Source organism: Ictidomys tridecemlineatus, chromosome 15 (genome assembly GCF_052094955.1).
Source record: "Ictidomys tridecemlineatus isolate mIctTri1 chromosome 15, mIctTri1.hap1, whole genome shotgun sequence".
Lineage (NCBI taxonomy): Eukaryota > Metazoa > Chordata > Mammalia > Rodentia > Sciuridae > Ictidomys > Ictidomys tridecemlineatus.
In genome coordinates this window covers 13,769,737-13,795,804 of record NC_135491.1, presented here as the reverse complement: position 1 = coordinate 13,795,804, position 26,068 = coordinate 13,769,737, and the positions used below count along the sequence as shown (strand labels likewise).

Genomic DNA, 26,068 nt, shown 5'->3' with positions numbered 1-26,068 from the left:
ACCCATGCATTCAGCAGGGGTGGACTGAGTGCCTGCTCCCGCCAGGTCTTGTGCTGGGCGTTGCTGGGAACACGGGCTGCCCCTTGCCCATACTGCATCCACAGCTGCCCAGCTATTTTGAACATGTTCGGTTTAAAAAGATCTCCCAAGCTGCCATGGGGAGGGGGTGTAGAGGGGGTGAAAGGAGTGTCTGGGAACCCAGAGAAACAACTGGGTTGGGGACTCAGATGGTAGGGACAGGCCTTGGCCACAGCAGGAGGCCAAGAGGACAAGCCATGGGCTGACAGGCTGGATTATTGTCCAAAACAAAGCCCAGGGGTCAGATCTGGGAGATAGTGGAACTGTTCCCTAGCTCAAGATTGTGGAGAGATGTTGTCACAGGTTGAGTCACAGTGGGTATGAGAGCCCCAGGGAGGTTTTTAAGGTTGGAGACAAGTTCACAAGGAAGGAGGTTGAGGCTGAGGGTGAGCCGTGGAGGTCATGGATTCAGGGGCTTGGGTAGAGAGTGGGGAAGGGTGGGATGGCACCAGGAGGTGTAAGGGAAAGCCTGGGGACCCAGTACAGAGTGCCGAGGAATCTAACGTTTAAGCAGCCTGTAGAAAAGGAGGAGCCAGCAAGGGAGTCTGAGAGGCGAGGCTGGAGAGCTAGGAGCACAACCAGGAGAAGGCAGTTTTGCACAAGTAAGAGGTGGGCAGGTCCCCTGGGTCCAGGCCTCTGAGCACCTCCATCCTCCATCTGCAGATTCGAGAGCCTGGACCAGGAGATGAACAGTCTGATGGGCCGTGTCCTGGATGTGAACCACACGGTCCAGGAGCTAGTGGAAGGGGGTCACCCCAGCTCAGATGAGGTACGCTCCTGCCAGGACCACCTCAACAGCAGGTAGGTGGGGCTGGGGCTCGAAGTCCTTCCTGGTACCTCATACCAGTCACTCAATCATAGAAATCAAAGATGTGTTATTTCAAACACCTGAGATATTAATGGCCACCTGATAAATCAGCAAAATCTTGACCAAAAAAAAAAAAAAAAAGCAACACCCAGTGCCAATAATGATGTAGTGAAATGAAGATATAATGCATTTCAGTTGACTGCTAACTGAGTTGTTCAGAAAGGATTTATCGCATATCCATTATCCACCAGGAGTTTTCCCAGGCACGTTAGATACCTTGTTTTATCTCCCAGTATCCCAATTTCCATAGTAAGTCTTCAGAATTTAGAACTCTTTAAGAGTAATAATGAAGTGGTCATTTCTCCGGAAACACAACCGGCAATCCTCTCGGTGTGAATGTGGTTCATAGATGGAGACGCAGATCTGAAGAGGGGAAATCAGCCCGGCATGGGGGTGCATGCCTGTGGTCCCAGCTCCTGGGGAAGCTGAGGCAAGAGGACAGCTTCATCCCAGAGGTTCTAGGCCCCTGAACAACAGAGTAAGATGCAGTCTCAAAACAAAGAAGAAGAAGAAGAAAATAAACCCAAAGAAGTGAAATCCTCACCAAAAGACTACCAATCAATAAGTAGGAGTCAAACCCAATTCTGCTGAATCCAGAGCTGGGGTTCTTTATCACATGTATTCAGTCTTCCTAGAAACCCTATGGGATAGAAATTAGCCTGTGTAAATATGTCTCAGAGAGATGAAGATACTGGCCCAAGGTCACACAGCAAGTTAGGGCATGAAAGCTGAATTTGAAGTTGAATATCCAGAGACTGCTTTTTCCCCCCTCTGGTGCTGAGAATGGAACCCAGGGCCTTCCACGTGCTAGGCAAGTGCTCTACCAAGGCATACACCACCCTACCCAGATAAAATAAATAATACATAAATTTACTTGTGGTTTTCTGGTACTGGGAATGGAACCAGGGCCTGGGGCTTGCTAGGCAAATGTTCTATTACTTTTCGCTTTAAGTTATTTTGTATTTCACAAAAATATAGTGAAAAGAGTGGCACTGTTTTGTGCTTTTGCAAATCTCTTTAATGTCTGGCTTGAGAGAAAGAAGCTCGGCTCTCAGGGCTGCTTCTGCATTCATTCTCTGACATGCGGCCTCTAGAAGACCGCACCAGAACACGGGGAGAAAAGAGAGTGAAGCGTCCTTAGCGTGGTGGTATAATTGTGGTGTAAGTGGAGACCCACCTTAGGACCTCTCTCGCATTACCCATTAAGAACAGCTGCTCTAAGCACATGTGCAGGGTGGGGTTCCATTTTACACTGGCAGAAACTGGGGCTCAGTGTGATGAAGCGACTTTCCAAGGTCGCACAATGGCTGGCCGGCCAGGGACTGGATTCCACCGAGGGTGGCTGGGTCCTCTGCGTCCAAGAGGAGTCCCTACCCTCCTCAAGTCGTCCTCTCTCCCCTGGGCAGGTGGAACCGCATCGTGGAGCTGGTGGAACAGCGAAAAGAGGAGATGAGCGCGGTACTGCTGGTGGAGAACCACGTGCTGGAGGTAGCCGAGGTGCGCGCCCAGGTGCGCGAGAAGCGGCGAGCCGTGGAGAGCGCACCCCGCGCTGGCGGCGCCCTGCAGTGGCGCCTCAGCGGCCTTGAGGCTGCTTTGCAAGCGCTCGAGCCGCGCCAGGCGGCCCTTCTGGAGGAGGCAGCCCTGCTGGCCGCGCGCTTCCCCGCACAGGCGACGCGGCTTCACCAGGGCGCGGAGGAGCTGGGAGCCGAGTGGGGCGCGCTGGCCAGCTCAGCTCAGGCCTGCGGCGAGGCGGTGGCGGCGGCTGGACGTTTACAGCGTTTCCTGCACGACCTGGACGCTTTCCTGGACTGGCTCGTGCGCGCCCAGGAGGCGGCGGGCGGCGGGGAGGGCCCCCTGCCCAGCAGCCTGGAAGAGGCGGACGCGCTGTTGGCGCGCCACGCGGCGCTCAAGGAGGAGGTGGCCCAGCGCGAGGAGGACTATGCGCGCATTGTGGCAGCCAGCGAAGCGCTGCTGGCGGCAGACGGCGCCGAGCTCGGCCCAGGCCTGGCGCTCGACGAATGGCTGCCACACCTCGAACTTGGCTGGCACAAACTGCTCGGCTTGTGGGAGGCGCGCAGGGAGGCGCTGGTGCAGGCGCACGTCTACCAGCTCTTCCTGCGCGACCTACTCCAAGCGCTCGCTGTGCTGCGCAACCAGGTGCCCGCTGGCGGTGCTCCGGGGTGGGGACCCAAGGCCTCGGGAGATTGTGGGGGCAGGAAATGCTTGGGAGGTGTGATTGCGGGGACCACCGGCCTCAAGGCTTATTCGAGATGGGTGGGAGTTGAGTGGAGCCATTTATCCGAAAGACTAGATTTTGGATCAACCAGTGTGAGTACGTGCGGCAAGTTAACAGAATTTGAGGTTCATGTTGAGTGGGCTGGTTTGGGGCTTATGGGAGGTGAGTTTGTGGGTGATTCCAAATGAGTAGTGCATTGGGGTATTTATTGGCATGGCTCCCTAGATTTGTGGATTATTTGGAAGGAAATAAGAGTATGAGGTTGGTAGATAATGGTTAAATAGGGTTCAAAAATGACCTGGGGTTGATACAAAGGACTTAAATTGTGGAGGGAGGTAGGAAGCTGAGAGGTTAGGAGAGTCAGTAACAGATTGTGGATTATATGGTTATGGGTGCCCAAGTTAGCAAGTTGTCCTCATTATTGGGAATGACAATGGTGGAGAGAGTGACTAGCTTAAGGAACTAAGTGTTGTGGTTATCTGGGGACAGCTGTTCCCGTTTGGGGATCATTCTGGGAGGGGAAACCAGATTAATTCCCAAGCTAGATTGAGGATTTGGGCAATAGAACACCCAATTTTCAGATTGTCCAAAAGGAGATACCCCAATGTTTAGGGGTGATCTTTGGTGTTGGTTATCTTGGCAATGCTGACCCAGCAAGGGGGAGTATGATGAAGGTATTATGAAGGTAGCAGGGGGAATGCTAGACATCACTTGAATGGTGAGGTTATTAAATATGAAGCCCTTTCAGATTCACTCATCAGTCAGAGAACTAACCCCAGAGAGGGGAAGGATTTCCTTGAGGTCACACAGCTCCCCTTTGGTCCTCATCAATTAACCAAAGATTCTCTGATGAACTGGGGATGTGGCTCAGTGATAAGATGCTTGCTAGCAAGCACAAGGCCCTGGGTTCCACCTTGAGCACCACCAAAAACAAACACACACACATAAGTCTCCCAAGTGTCCCCTCTGTGCCAGGCATGATCTTTGCACTGGACACAACTCAGGAAACAAATCATGGGGGGCTGGGGAGATAGCTCAGTTGGTAGAGTGCTTGCCTCACATGCACAAGGCTCTGGGTCCAATCCCAAGTACTACCAAAAATTTTAAAAAGAAGGAAACAAATCACAAAATCCCACCCTCATAGGGCTGACATTCAAGTGTGTGCGTGTGTGTGTGTGTGTGTGTGTGTGTGTGTGTGTGTGTGTGGTGTGTGGACAGTAAGCAAGCAACGCCTACACATTACATGAGGTGAGAAATAAAGCAGGGTAAAGGAGCCCAGTGGGGTGTTGACAGTTTGGGCCGGGTGGCGAGAGACCTGAAGAAAGGAGGGACAGACGACCAGGCAGAGGGACCAGCGTGAGCAAAGGCCCTGAGGTGGACCATGGCTGGCACGTTCCATACCAGCGCGGGGAAGGAGCAGAGTGGCGAGCCAGGCTGGCAGCCTCTCCGGGTTCTGGAATGGAGGGGGCTGACTTGCGTACCCCTCCGCCTTCCCAGGAGGTGGCGCTGTCTGGTGTGGAGCTCCCGGGCACCGTGGAGTCGGTGGAGGAGGCGATAAAAAGGCACCGGGATTTTCTCACCACGATGGAGCTGAACCAGCAGAAGATGCAGGTGGCCGTGCAGGCGGCTGAGGGCCTGCTGAGGCAGGGCAACGCCTATGGGGAGCAGGCCCAGGAGGCTGTGGCCCGGCTGCTGGAGAAGTAGGTCCCCCAGACCCCAGGGGCATGGAAGGTGGGGTCTTGGCACCGGGGAGGGGTGAGGTAGACCAGGATCTATCTGCCTCCTTTCCATTCCAGTTTTCTGCTTCTCTGCCCTTCTCTTATTTCTATTTATTTCCATATTGTCTTAGATTTCATTGAAGTGGATGTTTTGTAACAAGGTAACAGGAAGTGGTAAACCAGAAAGATACAGAGGATATACAATGCCAAGTTTCTCTCCAAAACTTGAAATCCCGACTTGAGGTTAAAATGTGAACTCATTAGCTGGGCACCAGGATGCATGCCTGTAATCCCAGCAACTTCACAAGTTCGAGGCCAGCGTCAGCAATTTAGCGAGACTCTGTCTCAAAATAAAACAGGGCTGGAGATGATGCTTAATGTAGAGCACTCCTGAATTCAACCCCAGTACTTCCTCCCTTGGAACCCCTTGACTCTCCAGATCCCATAACTAGAGACCACCTTAGTGTGGGTTCCCGCTTTCTAGATGGTGATTGGATGGTGATGTCCCTTGCCAGGCTGGTTGTCAAATATTTTGACTGTGCTCCTGCCTTGGCCCCAGGCGCTCAGTTCTCTAGGAAGCACCCAGAGTGTTTCCATGTGTCTCTTTCACACTTCTCTTGCACCTAATTCTCTGCTTCTGTCACCACCTGTCACCACTGCCCTTTCTGTCCTTTCACTAATCAAGCAAATTCATTTATTGAGCATCTACTGTTCCCAGATGCTATTCTGGGCCTGAACACACAGTACCACTGCTTCTCCCAAATCCCTGCCCTCCCACAGAGAGCTTCCTAGCATCTCCTTCAGGCCCAGCTCTTTCTCTCTTGTCACTATCAATTTTCCCTGCCCCCCTGGTGGCCCCAGATTTGTCTTCTCTGTGGCGTGATCCAGGCTGTAAGAGGGCCCAGTGCCTCTCCTTCAGTCTTCCTGTCTTCTGATGGCAAAGGAACCTTATGGCTTCACTCCACCACTCATGGACCTGAGACCTGAGCCCTTCTCTGATTCAGGCATTCTTCCCCCCAAATGCCTCTGAGAGGCGTCTAAAGGGGTCTAAAGCTGGAGGTATCTAAGGGACACTGTTATGGGGATCCTGGCTCTGGGGTTTCAAACGTGTCCTCTAGGTTCCTCTTTCCAGCCCCAGATCCTTCCTTCCTTTGAGCCACATTGCTTGGGCACCTGCGTATGCCAGGCTCTGCAGAATGAGCAGGAGGGGCCCAGGGGACTGTCAGTCCCTGACTGCTCATTCATTCCTTTTCAGTCATTCATTAATTGCTCCTTCCACCTTTCTGCTTATTCACTTAATCTTCAATCAGTTACACGCACTGAGCCCAGCCCTGTGTGGGGCAGCACTGGGCGCACAACCCTTGAGATTCAGGGTGAGTCACTGTCTCTTGCACCTCGGCTCTCTGGGGACCTGGCCCAGCCAGTGTGTGAAGTCTCTTTCTTAGCTACAGATTCTGCCCATGAGGTTCAGAGGGGAAGTAGCTTACAGCCAGGATGTGGCCTAGCCACTGTCGCTGTCTCAGCATCATGGAGAGGAGGATTTTCTTTCCCTCACCTCTAGGACTGCTGTGTGACAGTCTGGCAGGTGGAGCCCTGGAGGACTGACTGCAGATCAATTTCAGAGGCATTTCCTATTTCCTGGCTCCTGAGCCGAGCCAGGCCAGGAGGCGGTGCTCTCTCAGTCCCTTCCTGCTACTTCTTCCCGTCTGCCTCTGGCTCTCTAGAAGTGTCTCCCCGCACACCGTCTCTTTGCCCTGTCTGTTTATTTCTGTGTCTGTTTCCTCCCGCTCCATTTCCTTTCATTTGCATATCTGTCTTTTCTTCTGCTGCTTCTTTTAGATATTGTCTTTTTTTCTTCTCTCCTTCTCTCTGCCTCTGGGTCTCTCCTGCCTGCCTGCCTTCCAGCATCCATTCATTCAACAAAGATACATTGAGCACCTACTAGGTGTCAGGCCCTTTTCTAGGCATGGGACATTCAGTGGTGAACAAAACAGACAAAAATCCCTGCCCTCAGGAAGGTGACACCCTACTGTGGGAGAAGGACCAGATACAAAGGAACATCTACAGTGTGTTAGATAGTGTCAGTGTGCCAAGGAGAAAACCAAAGAAAGAAAACCAGAAAGTGGCAGGGAGTAGTCAGGAGGGATCTCCTGAAGAAAGTGGCATTCGACTAGACATTGGGGAAAGGCCATTCCAGGCAGAGACAGCTTGTGCCAGGCCCTGATCTGGGAGCAGCTTGTTAAAGACGTAGCAAGGAGGCCACTAGAGTCATGGCAGAGTGGGTGGGTGGGGGGAGAGTGGGAGGAGTGGGCAGGGTGTGTGTGTGTGTGTGTGTGTGTGTACCCATGTGTAAGGCCTGCAGGGCCCAGATGGGCTGGGAGGGAGACCTGGGAAGGACTGTCTCATTCCTTTGCTCCCTCTGCCTCTCTTCTCTTTCCCTGGGGGAGACAGAAGGCAACCAGACAGGCATGCACCCAAGCTGATGGGGGATGACCTTGTACCCTCAGGCCTTTTGGGGCATTTGACCTTGCACTTCAGCAAGAGGCCAGGCTTCCTGAAGCAGGGGTGCTGGGCCCACATCCAGTCTGGCCAGTTCACTTAGGTCAGGGACCTCCCTGTGAGGACGTTACCCCAGCTTCCCTCTTTCCTCTCTGGTGCCCACCAGGTTGGTCTGTCTGTCTGTCTTTTCCTGGTGGCATCTTGCCACATCTCTACCTGCCCCTCTCTGAGTTCTCCTGCCCTGACTCCCTCTGGCCCTCTGCCTCCTTCTCTTTTTCATTGTCTAAAACTCTATTTCTCTGTCTCTGGCACCCCCTCCTCCAATTCTTTTATTGTCCTTCCCCATTCTCTCATTCTCTGGCTCTTTCTCTTTGTCCATGTCTCTCTGGGTCTTTGTCAATGATTCCCTCCTGAGGTCTCTGTTTATTTTTTGTCTTTGGTCCTGTGTCTATGAGTATGTCTATTTATCTCTCACACTAGGTCTTTGTTTCTTCACATATGTCTGTCTCTCTCTCTGGCATCTTACATCCGTGTGTGTGTGTGTGTGTGTGTATGTGTGTGTGGTGTGTTGGAAATAGAACCCAGGGTCCTTGTGCTAGGCAAGCACTCTTCCTCAGCCCCTGTCTCTGAATATCTCTTGGTCTGTCTCAAGACCTGTTATCCCTGGGCCTCTGTCTATCTATCAGTCTATCTCTGTCTCTATCATTTTCTCTGCAGACGTCCATCTCTTTCTCTCTCCCTCTCTTTCCTCTCTCTCTGGTCCTGTCCCTGGCTTTATCCCACTAATGTTTCTTTGCCTTTTCCCACGTTCCCACCGTGGTCTCTTCTTTCCCTCTCTGCCATGCCCCTACCCAACCTGCTGCCCTTGTGGTCCCGCTGCTAGTGCCTCCCTCTACCTGGGCCTCTCCCCAGCCCTTCTCTCCCCATCCCCAGGAGCCAAGAAAACCAGCTACGGGCTCAGCAGTGGATGCAGAAGCTCCATGACCAGCTTGGGCTGCAGCACTTCCTCCGAGACTGCCACGAGGTAGGACCTCTAGCTGTGCTGGGGACAGTGATGCCCCCTTTCAAAGGGAGAGAAGTGCTCCCAGGGAGAGATGGGGGGCGGGGACGCCCCGTCTAAGTGGGTCGCAGTGCGATGTTCACTCTCTGCCGCCAGGAGGCGCGCGGAGCTGGGGTGCAATGCGCATGCTCCACAGATCCCAGCCCGCCTACGTGGGCTCTGGGGTGGAGAAAGGGAGGGGCCCCAGGCGCCCCTGGCAACGGCGCGCGTCCGCGACAACGGGTCCCGCGGGGACGAGCGCTGATCTCACTTTTCTCTCCAGAGATCTGTGAGAAGTGCTCTGCTCCAGGAGAGGGGCAGAGTGGGGTGAGAGTAGGGGTTGAAGCCTTTGGAGTTTGGGAGTGGACCAGCTGCCAAAGCACTTCTGTGATAGATGGTCCTGAACAATGCCTTAGCCCCTTTAAAAGTCTCCAGGAATCAAGCTCTTTCTCCTTAGGGATGACCTACACACACACACACACACACACACACACACACACACACACACACACGGATGGGCCCAAATCAGAGATGGTCCAAACTCCCTTTCCCAGTGGAGACTGTTCAGGAGCCTCGCTGCTTTCCCCTCCTTCCCATAGACACCGTTCAGGACTCCAGCCACATCAGATGGCCCACTAACCATTTTCTTAACTCCACGAAAAGAGGTGGGCCTGCCCCCCAATTCCTCTATCTATGAGACCCAAGATCATCTCCTCCCCATGATGACCCAGGAGCCAAGTTTCCTCCAACCAAAGATGGTTAAGGAACCAGATCCCTGCCCTCTTCCCACCCTCAACTAAAGACGGTTTGACCCTCTCCATGTTGAACCCCCCCATGGGAGATTATTCTCCCCAGAAATGAAAGAGACTAGTGCCTCCACGCCCCTCCCCCATAGCCGAGGGAGGCCAGGATTGAAGCCCTTAGAGCGGAGTCCAGGAATCCATGTTCCCTCTCCTTCCCACTGGAGACTGCTCTGAAGTATCATAAGAGATGTTCCAGGTCGCCCTCCCATTCCCTACCCCCATATGGTGGCCAGAAACCTGAGCCTCATCCCATTAGAGATGGTTCGCGAGGCCCCTCCAGCTGCTATTCAGAGTCCCCACCCTCACAAGGCTGAGATAGTCCGGGACTCGAGCCCCCCTCCCGCCATTAGTCCAGGAGGCCCCCCTCGCCATGAGATTATTCTGGACCATGGAGCAACGATCTGAGATGGTGCAGAAATCCCCCCAACCCGAATTTCAGAGAGGGTGATGATTCCTCCTCCACCCCCAACCCAGGCCTCGCAAAGAGGCGGGCAAGGAGGCAGGCAGGGGGCGCGCGCGGGCGGGCGCGCTGCCGCGGCGCGGGGGCGAAGGAGGGGGCGCGCGTCCGCCGGAGGCTCAGCTGTCGCCGCCGCCGCCGCAGCCGCCGCCGCCGCCGTCGCAGTGGAGGGGCGAGTGCCCGCCCGCCCGCCGCAGGGACGCCCCGCCAACGCCTCCGCAGCTTCAGGTCTCGGGGGCGCGAGGGCAGGGGGCTGGAGCGCGCCCCCGCAGAGATGGGCGAGGGAGGGGGGCTCAGGGCGCGTGCCCGCCCGCCGGGGCCGCGGGAGGGAGGGGCGGGGGCGGCGCGGGGGCGGGCCAGGCCGGCGCCAGGACCCCCGCCCTGGGGGAGGGGCAAGGACGCCGGGAGCTGTCCGCGGTGCTGGTGCTGGTGCTGGCAGGACTGAGGGGCCGGACCCCAGGGGAGGGAAAAGGAACAGGGGGGACTTCCAAGGCTACTCCCAGGGTAGTCTGGATTTTCCCTGGGGATCGAGGGGGTTTCAGAGTCTGTAGGGTGCACTTCTCCGAGTAATGAGAGGGGCCTGGTATTTGCCCTGGAGTTGGGGGATTCTCTGTCTTTGGGGACGACTTGCATTCCTGGTTCCGTCGGGGTTTGTCAGCCTTGGATGTTGGGGGCTAGTCACTTTTGCGGAGCTCTTCTTTGGGCTATGAAAGTCTTGGATTTGCTCCAGGTCTGAGGGGCTCTGATTTGGAGGGCTTTTCCTTGGTTGTTGGGGAATCAGACTTTGCCTTTGGTGTTGAGAGGGGGCAATTGCTTTGGGGGGATTTACCTTGAGGACGGGATACTAGCTCCCTTAGCGGCTTTGCCGTCACTGTGGGCTGTGGTTGCCAATGGACTTTTCCTTGCCTGTTGGGAACCTGTGAATTGAGTTCGGGAATTCAGCATTTAATTTGGAGTGTGTGTGTGTGTGTGTGTGTGTGTGTGTGTGTGTGTGTGTGTGTGTGTTTTATATGAGTGTGAAGCTGTCCTGACCCCTGGGGAGCCCTGTGCCCAGGATATGAGGTGGGGTTTGGACCGCTTGGGGTTTGTCCTTGGCTATGACTGCATTTGCCTCCCTAGACTGCTGAGCTGGAGTCTGTTTTTTTTTTTTTTTTCCAAGAGGGAGGAGGAGTATCTTGTGACTGGAGGGGGGAGGAGAAGAGGGAGGAGCCAACTGCCCCAGGTGCCAGGTTTGGTCATAAGTGGGGAGGTTCTAGCTTGGGGAACAAGTTTTTCCTTGATAGGAAGGAGGTTCAGAAAGCAGCACTGTGATTGGTCTTGTAGGTAGTGACAGGAACCACTCTCAGTGCTTGCATTTTGGATGATGGGTTTTGTTGGTGGACAGGAGGACTAGAACTAGCTCTAGGTTTGGGTTGGTTGTCTTAGGAGGTTTGATTTGATCCATACTGGGGAGTCCAGGACTAGATTTGGGGGTAGGCAGGTTCAGGGATCTGGAAGGCATCCTTGTCACTCACATTTGGGGAACTGGCTTAGGTTAGAAGCATGAACTGGTCATGGTTTGAGGAACTGTAGCCTTAAAATCCCGGGGCTAGATTTGGAGTGCCCTGTATACTCATTAGGGGTACTGGATCTTAATTTTAGGAGATGATCCCACTCCAGCTTGGAAGGCTGGTTTCTTAGGGATCTAGGTTTGGCAATAGTTGAGAGGTTGTTCTGGGAGTTGATCTAGCCATCATGGAGGGCAGAGGCTGGATTCTTCAGTGGGAACTTCAACGGATACTCTCAGAAAGGGGTTGAGGATCTTGAATTGGTTCTCATTAGGGGTGGCTAAGACTGAGTTGAAGGGCCTAATGTTACTCTGGGTGGGGCTGGGGCTGAATGGGAAGTTAGCTAAACTAGGACTGGAGAACTTACCTTGGGGATTGACGTCCCTCCAGTGATAGGAGGCTGACTGACTCAGGAGTCCCACCTGGGGGCTGGCAGGGTAGAGGAATGCTGCCCCCAGAACAGGAGAGCCACAGGGTTTTGTGTTTGGGGGCCTCCCCTTCATCTTACTCCCAAGAAGAGCTTAAGTCCCCCCACCCCGCCTGCAACATAAAGGCTCACTTGCCAAGGTTTTTCCACTTCTTCCTCCTCCCCCCACTCCCTACCCCTAGCACCCCAGGACCTGGACATGGGACTTCCTGAAGGGGAGGGGGGACTGGGCCCCGGGTGGCAGGGAGGGGGACCAGCTTAGCCCTCCTACCCCCCTGCCTAGCTGGATGGCTGGATCCATGAGAAGATGCTGATGGCGCGAGATGGTTCTCGAGAAGATGGCCACAAGCTGCACAAGCGATGGCTCCGGCACCAGGCGTTCATGGCCGAGCTGGCTCAGAATAAGGAGTGGCTGGAGAAGATCGAGAGGGTGAGGAGTCGAGGGGCTTCTCTGTCCACATGCTGGAGGCCTCCAGGGAGCTCATGAATCACTTCCTACATTCTCTACTGCTGTCCTTCTGGCCTCAGTACCCCTGAACTGGTTCAAGCCCGCCTCCTGTCTGCTTCTAGCTTTTTGACTTGAAGTGATTCATGTAACCTCTTCAAGCCTCAGTTTGCCTATCTATAAAACAGCCAGATCTCTTCTAAATGGTGCTTATAGCATCCTCTTTGTTAACTCTTTTACCCATTCTCATGACCTCCTCCACCAGACTTCCTTCCACACCACTTGGGGTATCTAAGATAGAAGGTTGAAGCATGCCTGGGAAGTGAGCTTTGAGTTCTGTATCCACGTTTCTGTCCCTAACTCCCTGCCTCCCTCTCTCTCCCCATTATCTCCCTGTATCCCCTTACCCCACTCCACATTTTCCTGTCCCTCCCCATCACCTGCCCTTTTCTCCTCACCTTCTGCTGTCTGCTTACCTGGGGCAGGAGGGCCAGCAACTGATGCAGGAGAAGCCGGAGTTGGCAGCCTCCGTGCGGAAGAAGCTGGGTGAGATCCGGCAGTGCTGGGCAGAACTGGAGAGTACCACCCAGGCCAAGGCCCGGCAGCTCTTCGAAGCCAGCAAGGCCGACCAGCTGGTGCAGAGCTTCGCGGAGCTGGACAAGAAGCTCCTTCACATGGAAAGCCAGCTCCAAGATGTGGACCCCGGTGGGGACCTGGCTACAGTCAACAGCCAGCTCAAGAAATTACAGGTATGGACAGGCTGCCCAACTGGGGGCTCCGTGCACCACCGTTGGGTAGGCAAAGGTCAAACCCTGCCTGAGAGACTTCAAACTGAGGGGATTAAATGCAGGAGTCTATTTGAAATGTGTGGACGGGCTGGAAGAGCAGAAAGGGAGTGCCGAGGTGATCCAGCTAATAGGAACTGTGGGAAGCATCCACCCCCCATCTGGGCCTGGGGCACAAGGGAAAGAGGGGCCATTGAGAGCCAAGAAGTGGTGGGAGAATAACCAGCTCAATGAAGGTGTCTCAGGATCCTGGCCCTATTTCAAGAGTGGAGAAACAAAGGTCCAGAGGTGGGGGAGTGGCTTTGCCCAGGGTCATATAACATAGTTAAAAGCTTCCTCACTTGTCAGCCTATGGGCTGAGTACCCACTGACCCCTCCCAGCAATCCTAGGAGACTGATACTATTATTAGCCCTATTTTACCAATGGGGAAACAGGCACAGAAGGTGAAATGTTTGGCCCGGTGACAGTCACAGCTTGGTAGCTGGTCAATGCCCAGGGCATGATGGTCTGATGTGGAATATGGCTTGAAGTGTGAATATAGGTGTTGCTTCCTCCCTCCCGAAGTGTGCTGGCTCCTGTCTTTATATGCCAGGAGCAACGCCTGGCTGTGGCCAAGGAGAGACCGAGGACCTGAGAGGGGGCTGTCCTTGCCTAGGGTAGTAGTGGCAGAGCACTGATTCCAATCCTGGTCTCTCAGTTCTTTGCTGTACCTTCTGGATGTGCCTCTGCACTGTTCAGCTAGAAGCACTTGGCATAGACTATACCCAAAGAAGAGAAAAGAAAAAACCTCAAGTGTGTGCTCATAATCCCAGTGACTTGGGAGTCTGAGGCAGGAGGATCACAAGTTTGAGGCCAGCCTGGGCAATTTTGCAAAATCTTGTCTCAAAATAAAAAAGTAGAAGGGCTGAATTAGCTCAGTGGTGGAATGCCACTGGGCTTAATCTCCCTCCCATAAAAAAGAAAAAAGAACACAAATAGACTGATAATAAAAGCAGAAGTCACTGATTAGTATTTATTTATTCATTTATGCATCAAATATTTATTAGGCACCCACTGGTGTTGGAATACAGCAGGAGACAAATTGGATGAAAGGTCACTGACTTCACAGGGCTCGTGTCCTGGTGAGGAAGACGGGCAAAGTAGCACAGAGAAAAACAGATCTCAATGTGGTGGCCCTTGAGGTCAGGACTTGATACACCGAGGCTCTCACATCTTTATCTCCTCCTTTAGACACTTAAGAGTTAGCAGATCTTCAAAGAGCCCTTGTTTGTGTGGATTAGACCTATTGATATTTACCAGGTGAAGAGTGAAAACAGAAATGTTCCAATTATTGATTCACTTTATACAATTTAAAATCCGTCACATTAACCCCAATGGCCCTCTTTCATAGACGAGAACTTTATTTAAAAAAAAAAAAAAGATAGTGAGAAGATTGGCGTTTCTATGTTGGCAACTCGCCAGTCAGGAATAGAAGAGCCAGCCTCTCCCACCCGCTCCAAGGCCCAGTCCATTGATACCGCCTGGGTCCTCTGGTCTCTGAGAAACCCCACTGTATCCTCGTGAGAGAATGAGAACGCTACAATCCAGTGACACTTTTTCAGTTATCCTCAGGTACCCTTGAGAAAGCCACAGCACAGAAAGGATCCATGACTAGCCCAAGGTCACACAGCTACCAAGTGACTGTTCAGTAACATGCTTAGTTCCCGTCCACGTTCTCCCCTGATACTCCCAGACCACAGTGCGAAACTGTAGTGACCCTCTTACTGGTCTCAGAAATCAATCATACGGAGGTGCAGACTCCACTGGCTGGATAGGCAGCGGACACACAGAGGTAACTCAGACACAAGTCTGCTCTGAGGGAATGTTCTAGAATGAGAGGTGAGAGTGAGGTGAGAGTGGCCAGTGGCCTAGGTGGTCAGACAGGAGTGTGCCACCAGAAAAAGCTGCCAAAGGCCACAGGACAAGAGCCTACATGGAGGAGGCAGACAGACTGGGTTTCCAGTCCCAGCTCTGGCATGTGCTCTCTCCTTCCCTGAGCCTCATCTGCCACCTTAAGATGGACTGCATCACTGGCACGGTGGCCTACACCGTAATCCCAGCAGCTCGGGAGGCTGAGGCAGGAGGATCACGAGTTCAAAGCCAGCCTCAGCAAAAGCCAGGTGCTTAGGGACTCAGTGAGACCCTGTCTCTAAATAAAATACAAAAAAAGTTCAGTGGTTGAGTGTCCCCTAGTTCAATCCCTGGTACCAAAAAAGGACTGTACCTGTGTGAGGCTCCCCGGGTCAGATGAGATCGTGCACAGAAAGGACACAGTACAGCGCCAAGGTGCAAGAGGGGTGGGGAGCCACAGGCAGAGCAGCCAGGAGCCTTGACCTCCCCGTGAGAAGGAAGGGAAGGACTAGGAAGAAGACAGCCACCAAGGCAGAAGCTGGGACCCTTAGTCAGGCAGAGCAGCCAGCCCATGGTGCCACCTCAGGGAAAAGCCAGGAAATAATATCTCACTTGACTCTCCTCTTTCTTTCCTGTCTCTTGCTGGGCTCTCCTGAGTCCCATCTTTTTTTTTTTTTTTTTTTTTTTTTTTTTTTTGCTACCTGGGATTGAACTCTTTTTGTGTTTTATTTAGAGACAGGGTCTTTGTGAGTTGCTTAGTGCCTTGAGATCCTCCTGCCTCAGCCTCCCGAGCCTCCGGGATTACAGGTGTGCGCCACCATGCCCGGTTAAAAATTCTTAGTGCTATTTGAACGTGGGATCCTGCATTTCCAATTTGCACTGGACCCTGCAACTGCTGTAGCCAATCCGGAGTCCAACCTACCTGGAGGCCAGAGCCATAAGCCAGTCCATGCCTTGCAAATAGTGGAATCGTCTCTTCCCCTCCCCCTACCCCAGGACAGAGAGCAGTGTGGAAAGCTAGGCTGCGGGTCAAAAGGGGCAAAGAAAGACATCTGACAACCATTATCTCTAGGGTTATTGCTTATTTTACCACGATCACTAATTCTCCTCCAGCAGCATATGATAGTGGCTACAGGCACAGATTCAGGACTCAGGCAGGCCTGTATTTGATTGGGCTTGAACCCTATCAGTGTGATGCTGAGCAAGCGACTGCCTTTCTCTCTGAGCCTCAGGCCCTTCCTCTGATTAGTGACAAGGACCCCAGTGCTAACTCTCCCTTTGACACTAGAACTGTGGTGGACAGTACCACATCACAGTCAAGGGCATAAATGCTGGCCTGGGGCCAAGCCCTGACTGTGGGACTCACCAACTGCATGGCCTGGAGACATTACTTATCTTTGTGCCTCAGTTTCTTCTTCAATCAAATGGACACACTCATAAAGGTCATGACCTCCTATGTACCTTGCGAAGATGAAAATGCAGAATATAGAGTTTCAGAATTGCAGCCCCAGCAAGTCTAACTGAGGTTAACTGCCTTCAACCCGAGGGTATGACCTTACCATATGGTATCCAGAAGTTACTCCAGTTCATCATCTCCCCACCTTTGCTTTGGTTCTATTTATGTGATTCTTGGTTACTGTGTTTTTGCCCGGATCCCATGTAGTGCATTACCCCTTCTCCATGCCCACGTCCTCTGCCAGCTGAGGCTCTCCCCCGCCCCCATTGTGCAGGCGCTCCGGATTCCTCCATCCTGGCCAAGCTTGGCATCATCAGACTTTTTAGATTCTTCTGGGTGTGAGGGTGGGCAGTGACAATTCACTGTGGTCTGTGCATCTTTGCATTTTTCAGGCCTGGTGATCTTGGGCATCCTTGTCCCTCTTTTTGGCCACTTAGATTTTAGGAAGGGGATTTAAGGTCTCTGGTTTCAGCCAGAGTGTACTCTGGGGGAGGGAGCATTAGTCCCAACCAAACTCAGCAGCCCATGAGATGGGGTCCTCCTTGTCCAAACAAGATGGGACAAAGGACTGACTGACAGCCGGAGGCAGTTCCAGCACAGGACTCCGGGGCTTTTTCCCCAGCAGAGGGAGCCCAAGGCAGAGAGTGACCCAGTGGGCCACTGGCCCCAGATGGAGCCCAGCTGGGCTTCGGGAGCTGCACTGGGGAAGGGAGGGGCCTCCTAAAGCCCTGCTGTCCCCTGGGGCCTTCCTGCAGGCCCAGGCACTGGGGGTTTGCAGGAGGGAGGGTCTTGGCCGTCCAGCTTGGCCCGTGTCCCAGCTCCCCACTCAGTCTGTCCTTCTGCCTCTGTCTGGGTGTCTCTTCCTTCCATTCTGCTTTCTCAGGCTCTTCTGTCTCATTTCATTTGAATTCTCTGTCTCTACCCACCTCCCTTGATCCTCTTTTATCCTTTTTGGGCTTCCCCTTGTCCCCTCAGCCACTGCAGCAGGGACTCTACCTTCCAGGTCCAGGCCATGTGACCCAGAGTCCTCTCTCAGGGGCCCCTGCCCAACTGTCCTTTACTGGTAGCGAGACCAGATGGTGGAGCCCCAAGTCCTGCTTCCTAGCCCTCAGGGGCTGGCCACCTGGTCTGGCTCAGCCAAAGACTCCTGCTTAGAGGGCTGGGGGCCGGTCTCCTGCCACCTGAGGGGCACCAGCAGGAAAATTCACTGGAGGTTCTGAGGCTGCTGGGCGGAGTCTCTGGAGACCCTGGCCACGCCCACCTCCACCCTACCTAAGGCTCTTTCTCTGGCCAAGGAAACCCCCCCTGCCCCTTTTCCTTCTCTGTTCCACTTTCTATGTCCAGCTCAGTGTCTTGATCCAGAGCTTGAATCTCCATTCCCCTACTGTGTGATCCAGGGCACTGACCACACTTCTGTGAGCCACACTGCCCAGTTATAGAGAAGCTTGGGTTTTGTGATCTTTTGGTCCTGGGCTTAAATTTTGACTCTGGTAATTTCTACTCTGGGCCAGCCGCTCCCTGAGCCTCCGTCTCTTCAACTGGAAACTGGGAAGGCAGCAAGGTGGGCCCAAGCAGCAATAAGGTTGACCTGGGGGTCAGGGCTTGCTGTGTCCTACCTATGGGGTCCCTCCCACCTGAGGCTGTCCATTTTGAACACCTATTTAATGTGCATCTTTTTTTTTTTTCAAACATGGGTAAAAGATTCAGAAGCACAACGGTCATTAAAAATACACAGAAATGTTCAGCTTCCTTTGCCACTAAGGATAATGCAAATTAAAATAAGTAAGCAAGAATCTCACCTTTCAGATTCTGTTGTGTTTTTAAAACTTCGATGTCTTTTCAAAAAATGAATACAAAGTTTATATTATATATACCATATAACCATAAAGTGCAAGTTTTAAAGCTCACAATTCGGTGGTCTGTGGTAGATTCACAAAGTTGTGCGACCCTCGCCACTAGCAATTCCAGAACATTTCATCATCCCCCAAAGAAACCCGTATCCACTAGCAATCGCTGCCCATCTCCCTCCCTCCCAATATCTTTTGTATCTATATGGATTTGCCCATTCTAGACATTTCACATAAATGGAACCAAACAATATATGATCCTTCATGTCTGACTTCTTTCGCTTTACAAAATGTTTTTTCAAGGGTCATCCATGTTGTAGGATGAATCACTAATTCCTGGTTCCTCTGATTTTATTTCTTTTTTTTTTTTTTTTAGAAATTTTAATATTTATTTTTAGTTCTCGGCGGACACAACATCTTTGTTGGTATGTGGTGCTGAGGATCGAACCCGGGCTGCACACATGCCAGGCGAGCGCGCTACCACTTGAGCCACATCCCCAGCCCCCTTTATTTCTTATTTTTACTGTTTTTTGTGGTGCCTTCTCTCAGTGTTGTGGTGAGAAGCTCAAATAGAAGGATATTACATAAAAAGTAAGACATCCTCCATATGCAGTTCTACTCCTCAGGGGTTTATTGACTTTTAAAACTTTATCCTCTGTCCTTCTAGAAATATTCCATGCACGTGCGTGTACACATACACACACACACACACATACGGTGTGTATCCCATACTAGAACTTGCCTTTCTTTTTTTAAAATATTTTGTTTATTTAGTTGGACCCAATCAAAATCTTTATTTTATTTTTATGTGGTGCTGAGAATCGAACCCAGGGCCTTGCATGTGCTAGGCAAGCGCTCTGCCTCTGAGCTACAACCCCAGCCCAAACTTGCCATTCTTACTTCACAAAATATCCTGGACATCCTTCCTTGTCCCAAATTTTATCTTCTTAAAATTTTTATTGGTGCTTAATAATTATACTGAATAGTGGGTTTCATTGTGGCCTATGTACATAACATAATGTAGTCAATTTAATCCCCCGGACCCTGTTCTTTTAAACTGTTGCATAATATTCCACAGGGTGGTTTGACAATCTCCTCTCCTCTCTCCTTCCTCCCTCCCCTCCCCTTTTCTCCTCTCCCCTCCTTTCTCTTCTCCTCCCTTCTCCTCTCCTCTTCTTCTTCCTCTCTCTCCCTCTCCCTCTCCGGCTCCCTCTCTCTCATGTGTGATGCTGGGGATGGAACCCAGGGCCTCACACATGCTAGGCAAGTGCTGTACCTCCATCCTGACAGTCTGTCTAACCAGCTTTCTGTTCAGAGACCTTTGGGCTGTTCCAACCTTCTGCAGCAAGCATTCCTGTCCATACATATTTGATCCCATGTGCAAGTAAGTGTTTCTGTATAAAATGATCCTTAAAGTAAAATCTCTAGACCAAAAGGATATGCATTTTTTTTGATGAATATTGCCAAATATTCTCCTGAAAAGACAGTGGCCACACCTGTTGGTTGAGAGCTGTCTTCTCCCACATGTTTACCATCATTAGACACAAGCTTTTCATCTCTGCCAATTTGAGCGGTGGGATCCTGGCTTGTGATTTTTTTTTTAAATTTTTAAATATGTCTTAATTAGTTATACATGACATTAGGATGCACTTGTGCACTTTGATATATCATGCATAGATCGGGTATAATTTCTCATTTTTCTGATTGTATGTGTTGTAGAATCACATCAATCATACAGTCATATATGTACTTAAAGAAATAATGTCTCTTTCATTCTACTATCCTTCCTATCCCCATATCCCCACCCCTCCCCTCCCTTCACTCCCCAATACCTAATCTAAGGTAACTCTATTCTTCCCAACACCGCCCCTGCCTTTATTGTGAATTAGCATCCACCTATCAGAGAAAGCATTTGGCCTTTGTTTTTTTTGGGATTGGCTTATTTTGCTTAACATGATGTTCCCCGGCTCCACCCATTTACCCGCAAATGCCATAATTTCATTCTTCTTTAACGCTGAGTAATATTCTATTGAATATATATACCACATTTTCTTTATCCCTTCATCTATTGAAGGACACCTAGGTTGGTTCTGTAGTTTAGCTATTGTTATTTTTTTTATTAGCATTTTCCTTAATAGTGGAGGTTGAGTGTCTTTTTGTGTATTTAGTGACCATGATATTATGAATCTTATACTCATGTTTGCAGGAAAAAAAAAAGGATACACATTGAATAGGTGTTCAAAATATGTAGCATTAAAAGAAATGTAGCATCTTTTGCAGAAGTAGAAAAGTACCAGTCCCTGGAATTAGCCCATCTCAAGTCAGGAGGCCACTTGCTGGAGGGTTTTCTTATAATGAAAAATTGGAGCTTATAACCATGAAATCTCAGACCATACTTAAGTTTCCTGAGTTCTAATATATCGTACTGTTTCTGTTCATCACTGTGATGATTTTTAGGAAGAATAATCCTTTGTGAAGGAGATCCTAAGATGACTGTTCCTTTTTTCACTTCTGCATCTTGTAATTGCACCTTTTAAATTTCCACCTTGTGTGGTTTTGATGTGTTCTAAAGTCTGATTTTTTTTAACCCATTTTTATTTCCTTATGAATTGTGAACTCTATCAGCTGGGACTCTCGGGTGGATTGATCATTTAAATTATAGCCTCAGGAATCTCTTCACTTCTGCGCCCCACTTTTGTGTGTTGGGCTCATTCTCTCCCAGGGGGTGTCTTCCCTCCAGGTGACAAGACGGTCCCTAGTACCCCAGGCCTCCATCCTCTCAGCTTAGGGACCCCACGGGAGGAAAGTGGGCCTCGGCTGTGGTGCACAATTTTCCCAGCAGAAGTGGGAAGACTTTCCGTTGCCTCTTCTGAGGTCACATGCCCAGCCACGTCAGTCTATTGGCCAGAGTGATTCCGTGTTCTCATTGGCCGGGCCTGAGTCACATGACTGTCCTTGGACCACAGGGTTCTCTCAGCCCCTAAGGAAGCTGGTAGAGTTTTCTTTGGCCCTGTTTAGGTCTTCCTGCCCCAATCCTGGGGGGCCAGGGGGAGTTCATTGTTCCGATTAGCCCCACTTGGGCCACAGTGGGACTCCAGATTCTGATGGCTCCTCAGGACCTGAGAGTAGGATCCCAGGCGCCGGGAAGGAGGGACTTCATGTTGGACAAGCAAAGCCAACAGCTGTACACTACAGAACCTTGGAGTAAAAGTCCTGCCTTGCTTCTTGAGTTTTGGTTTACAGTCATTTCTTGTAATCTGTTACCACTTAATTTTATTATGATTTTGTTTTCTTCTCTAGACTTCTTTCATCTGTTTAGAATCACGTAATATGTAAATATATTCTTTTTGGCAAAATGTCTTACTAACTTCGAAGTCTTCAGTAAAATACAAAAAAATTAAAAGCTCATGAATACTTAGATGCAGCAGCACGCCTCAGTAACCCCAGCAACTCAGGAGGCTAATATTCACCTCCAAATCCCATACTCCAAAAGAACCCTAGTTATCATTTTGTGTACATCTTTCTAGATCTTTATCTATGTATTTACAAATGTGCCTGTGTTTTATTTATTTTCATGTTTAATTTGAAGTTTTTTTTGAGAGTTTTAATATTTATTTTTTAGTTTTTTCGGTGGACACAACATCTTTGTTGGTATGTGGTGCTGAGGATCGAACCCGGGCCGCACGCATGCCAGGCGAGCGCGCTACCGCTTGAGCCACATCCCCAGCCCTAATTTGAATTTTTTAATAAATAAATTTTCATGCTTCAGACATCAAAAACTGTACAAAAAAATCCTACATGAATTTTTTTCTATCCCCGTTATCTTTTCACTAGGTTCTTATGCCCCCATGATAGGTACCATCTGTTATTAACTTCTTGTTTACTCCAGGAAATTTTTATGCATGCGCAATTCACTACAAATTTATATCATATGGAGGATCTAAATTGTTCTTTCCTCTTCACAGTAACTCTTCTTCTTTATTCCTTACTCATGAAGATTTGTTTAACCATTTAACTCTTCTTTTTTTAATATTTGTTTTTAGTTGTAGACAGACACAATACCTTTATTTTACTTATTTTTTTAATGTGGTACTGAGGTTGGAACCTAGTGCCTCCCACATGCTAGGGGAGTACTCTACTCCTGAGCCACAACCCCAGCTTTAACCATTTCACTCTTGATGGGCATTGAGGTTGTTTCCAGTTTTTTCCCCTGTTATAAACTTCACGATGGTGAAATCCTTGGACACACTATCTTTGTGCATATGTGCCAGTATTTCTTTAGATAGATTCATAGAAGTGGAAGTGCAAGTGCTGGTCAGTTGTATGCATATATTATATTTTGATAGGACCTGCCAAATTGTCTTCCAAAAAAGCTCTGCCAATTTATACTACCACCCACAGTGGCAGAGCATGCTCTTCTCCCTGCATCTTTGCCAACACTAGATATTATCTGTTTTTTACAGTTTTGCCAGTCTGATGAGTACAAGAGGATATCTTGTTTTAATTTTCTTTTTCCTGATGACTGCAGAGACTGGGCATCTTTTCACATGTGTGTTCCCTGTTTGCATCTGATGCTTATTTTTTAAAACATTTTAAAAAAATTTTTTAGTTGTAGATGGACATACATTTATTTTACTTATTGATTTTTATGTGGTGCTGAGGATCGAATCCAGTGCCTTCTGTGTGCTAGGCAAGCGCTCTACCACTGAGCCACAACCCCAGCCCTGGTGCCTATTTCTCTTTTGTCCCATCTTTTTTTCTTTGCTGATGTCCCACTTTGAATAAATCATAATAGAGGCCTATTGTGTGCCAGGCACTGTTCTGGGCACTCAAGAATGCAGCAGTGAATGTGACACAACCCCTGTCTTCAGGGAGGTCACATTCTAGAAGCAGGAGAGCATTAAAAACTCATGAGTAGCTAGATGCAGCAGCCCACCTCAGTAATCCCAGCAACTCAGGAGGCTAAGGCAAGAGGATTGCAAGTTTGAGGCCAGCCTCAGCAACTTTGTGGGACCCTTAGCAACTTAGTGAGACCCTATCTCAAAATAAAAAAGGGCTGGGTGTAGCTCAATAGTAAAGTGCTCCTGAGTTAAATCCCCACTAATGTGCATAATAATAATAATAACAATAATAATAATGCACATGAGTAAAGACAGTCATTGAATGGTGGTGGTAAATATGGAGGCGGAGGAAGCAGAATACAGGGAAATTATCTGATTAAAGAAATCAATTCTGGCTGGGGATGTGGCTCAAGCGGTAGTGCGCTAGCCTGGCATGCGTGCAGCCCGGGTTCCATCCTCAGTACCACATACAAACAAAGATGTTGTGTCTGCCAAAAAATAAAAAATAAATAAATATTAAAATAAATAAATATTAGAAATCAGTTCCTTGTTCTAATTCCTATCAAATATTTTTTTCAGGTTGTAATTTGCCTTCTAACTTACATCTATGAAAATTTTGTTGGTTTTTATGTGGTCAGATTTATAACTCTTTCCCTTTATGGGTTTAAACTTGGAAAAGTTTTCTCCATCCCAAGATTATCAATGCAACTTGCCTGGGTTTTCTTGTGGATTTACTTATTCCATTTACGTCTTTAATCCATCTGGGACTGTTTTCAGTATAAAGAGCAAGGAAGGGATCCAGCTAAATTGGTTAGCCAGTTGGCCTATGACCGTTCGTTAAACAGCCCATCTTTTCCTTGGGGATTTGTAATGACATCTATAAACTATGTTAATTCTCCTGTGTATTTAGGACTGCTTTTGCACTTTTGGTCTATCCCTATGGCACATCGACCATCCAAACCACTCTAGCTTTGTATTTATGTTTTATGTCTGGCAAGATTAGCTCTTGGACAAATTACCTAACTTCCCTGGGCCTGTTTCCTCTTGTGTAAAACGGGGGCACTATCAACCTTAAAGGGTTGTTCTGGCAATTAATGAATGAATGGACCATTTCAGTCCCGGGGTCAGGTAAGCCTTTTTGAGAAGGAAATATTTGAGCTGAAATCTGACTGACCAGGAGGAGTGTGTCTGGCAGAGGGAGCAGATAAGGCCGAGCCCTGGGGCAGGAGGTAGTTTAGGGGGTTGCAGGATCCCCTCCCCACCCGCCCCGGCATGGTGGCGCTTCTGCAGGGGACTGAGTGGAACGGTGGGCGGAGTGGTTTGGCCGTCATCATCAAGGTACTGGAGAGCCACAGGAGGATCCGACCCGCTGACCCTGCCCCTGTTCCCGCAGTCGATGGAGTCACAGGTGGAGGAGTGGTACCGCGAGGTAGGAGAGTTGCAGGCGCAGACGGCGGCGCTTCCTTTGGAGCCGGCGAGCAAGGAGCTGGTGGGCGAGCGGCAGAACGCGGTGGGCGAGCGGCTGGTGCGCCTGCTGGAGCCGTTGCAGGAGCGTCGCCGCTTGCTGTTGGCCTCCAAGGAGCTGCATCAGGTGGCTCACGACCTAGACGACGAGCTGGTGAGGCTGGGCGCCAGGACCCCGGCGGGAATCAGGGGCGGAGTTTCGAGAAGGGTGTGGGACGAACCCGGGATCTCGAGGTTCGAGGACCAGCGGGGGCTGGGTGTGGGGGACGGGGGCGGGTCTGAGAGTGGAGGGCACCGACAGACTCAGTCATTCATTCACTTGGTCATTTACTCTTTCCTATTCATGCTCACTTTCAACCACTCATTGAATCATTCATGAAGTCACTCATTTATATACTCACCCGTTGATTATTTCTTCCTCCACTATTTACTTATTACTCATTATTCGCTCATTTTCTCGTATCTATTCATTTCCTCATTCAATCACTCCCTGATTGGCTTGTTCATTCATTCACTTTGACTAATTTGTTACTGAATTATCAGTCTGGGCCCAGCCTGTGGACCTGGGGTCCACAGGTAACCAGTGCAGACCCTGCTGCTGGCCATAGAAGGTTCAGAATCCAAAGGGGAAAGCAGACTTGTCCCAGATAGTGACAACCCAGGGTGGTTAGGACCATGATGATGAGTGTAAGGAGCAATAGAAGCCCAAGAAGGTAATTGACCAAAGTTCTAAGTCAGGGAGAGCTTCCTGGAGGAGGGGATGTCTGAGCTGAGACCTGAAGGAAGAGCACAAGTGAGAAGAAATGGGAAGGGAATTCTAGGAAGCAAGACCTGCATGCGCAAGAGCCAGCGGTAAGCAGGAGGCTGCCCAAGTGCAGAGAGCAAGACAAAGCATGTCACTAGAGAAGGCGAAAGATGTGTCTGAGCTTTTAGGCAAGGAAGGCCACTGGATGCCATGCAGAGGGCTTGAGTGTTAGTGGGACACAGCAGTCTTTGGGTGCATCTTCCCCTTGACTTACTCCTTGTGTCCTCTCCAGGCATGGGTTCAGGAGCGGCTGCCACTGGCCATGCAGACAGAACGAGGCAGTGGTTTACAGGCTGTCCAGCAGCACATCAAAAAGAACCAGGTGAGCTGAGCCAGGTGAGGGAGTAAGTTAGGACACAGTTGGATAACAAGTGACAGAAAACAACTCAAGGTGGCTAAAAACCCCTGAAAGAATTTATTAGCTCTTGTCATTGAAAAGACTGTGGACAGCAGGTCCAGATACATCCAGGTGCCGTGTGTGTGTGTGTGTGTGTGTGTGTGTGTGTGTGTGTGTGTGTGTGAGAGAGAGAGAGAGAGAGAGAGAGAGAGAGAGAGAGAGAGTGTCTCTCTCTCTCTCTTTTCCCTTCATATTAACTTTGTTCTCAGACCAACTTTCCTCTCTTTATCTGGTGATGAAAGGCCTCCAGCAGGTTCAGATTACATCCCAGCAGAAAAACCAAAGAGAATCTCTTCCTCTCAAAAATTTCCATTAGTCCCAGGGATAACTCCTATTGGCTCAACTTGGGTCATGTGACACCCCCCTGCCCCCAGCTATTCATGATGGGATTTGGTTGGTTCCTTAGTCTAGCTAGGGCTGAGGGCCTGGAACCTGCTGGTGGAATGAGCCTCAATTAAATTACCT

General features: G+C 50.3%; 1 protein-coding gene across 7 annotated transcripts in view; it reads left to right on the top strand.

Moving 5' to 3' along the window:
* Positions 1-26,068, top strand: part of Sptbn4 (spectrin beta, non-erythrocytic 4) — a 74,040-nt gene that overhangs the window by 31,464 nt on the left and 16,508 nt on the right. For 4 of the 7 annotated variants that reach the window (XR_013430776.1, XM_078032054.1, XM_078032053.1 and 1 more), the window contains exons 15-22: positions 742-879; positions 2,353-3,103; positions 4,680-4,882; positions 8,333-8,423; positions 11,956-12,102; positions 12,603-12,866; positions 24,331-24,555; positions 25,439-25,528. Coding sequence is in view for 6 of the 7 variants with exons in the window: in XM_078032054.1 (XP_077888180.1) it covers positions 742-879; positions 2,353-3,103; positions 4,680-4,882; positions 8,333-8,423; positions 11,956-12,102; positions 12,603-12,866; positions 24,331-24,555; positions 25,439-25,528 (1,909 nt within the window). In the remaining variant the exon portion in view is untranslated. Of the gene's footprint in view, positions 1-741; positions 880-2,352; positions 3,104-4,679; positions 4,883-8,332; positions 8,424-9,817; positions 9,927-10,082; positions 11,813-11,955; positions 12,103-12,602; positions 12,867-24,330; positions 24,556-25,438; positions 25,529-26,068 lie in introns of those variants that run through there. The other 3 variants (XM_078032057.1, XM_021733999.3, XM_021733998.3) reach the window with 3 other exon arrangements.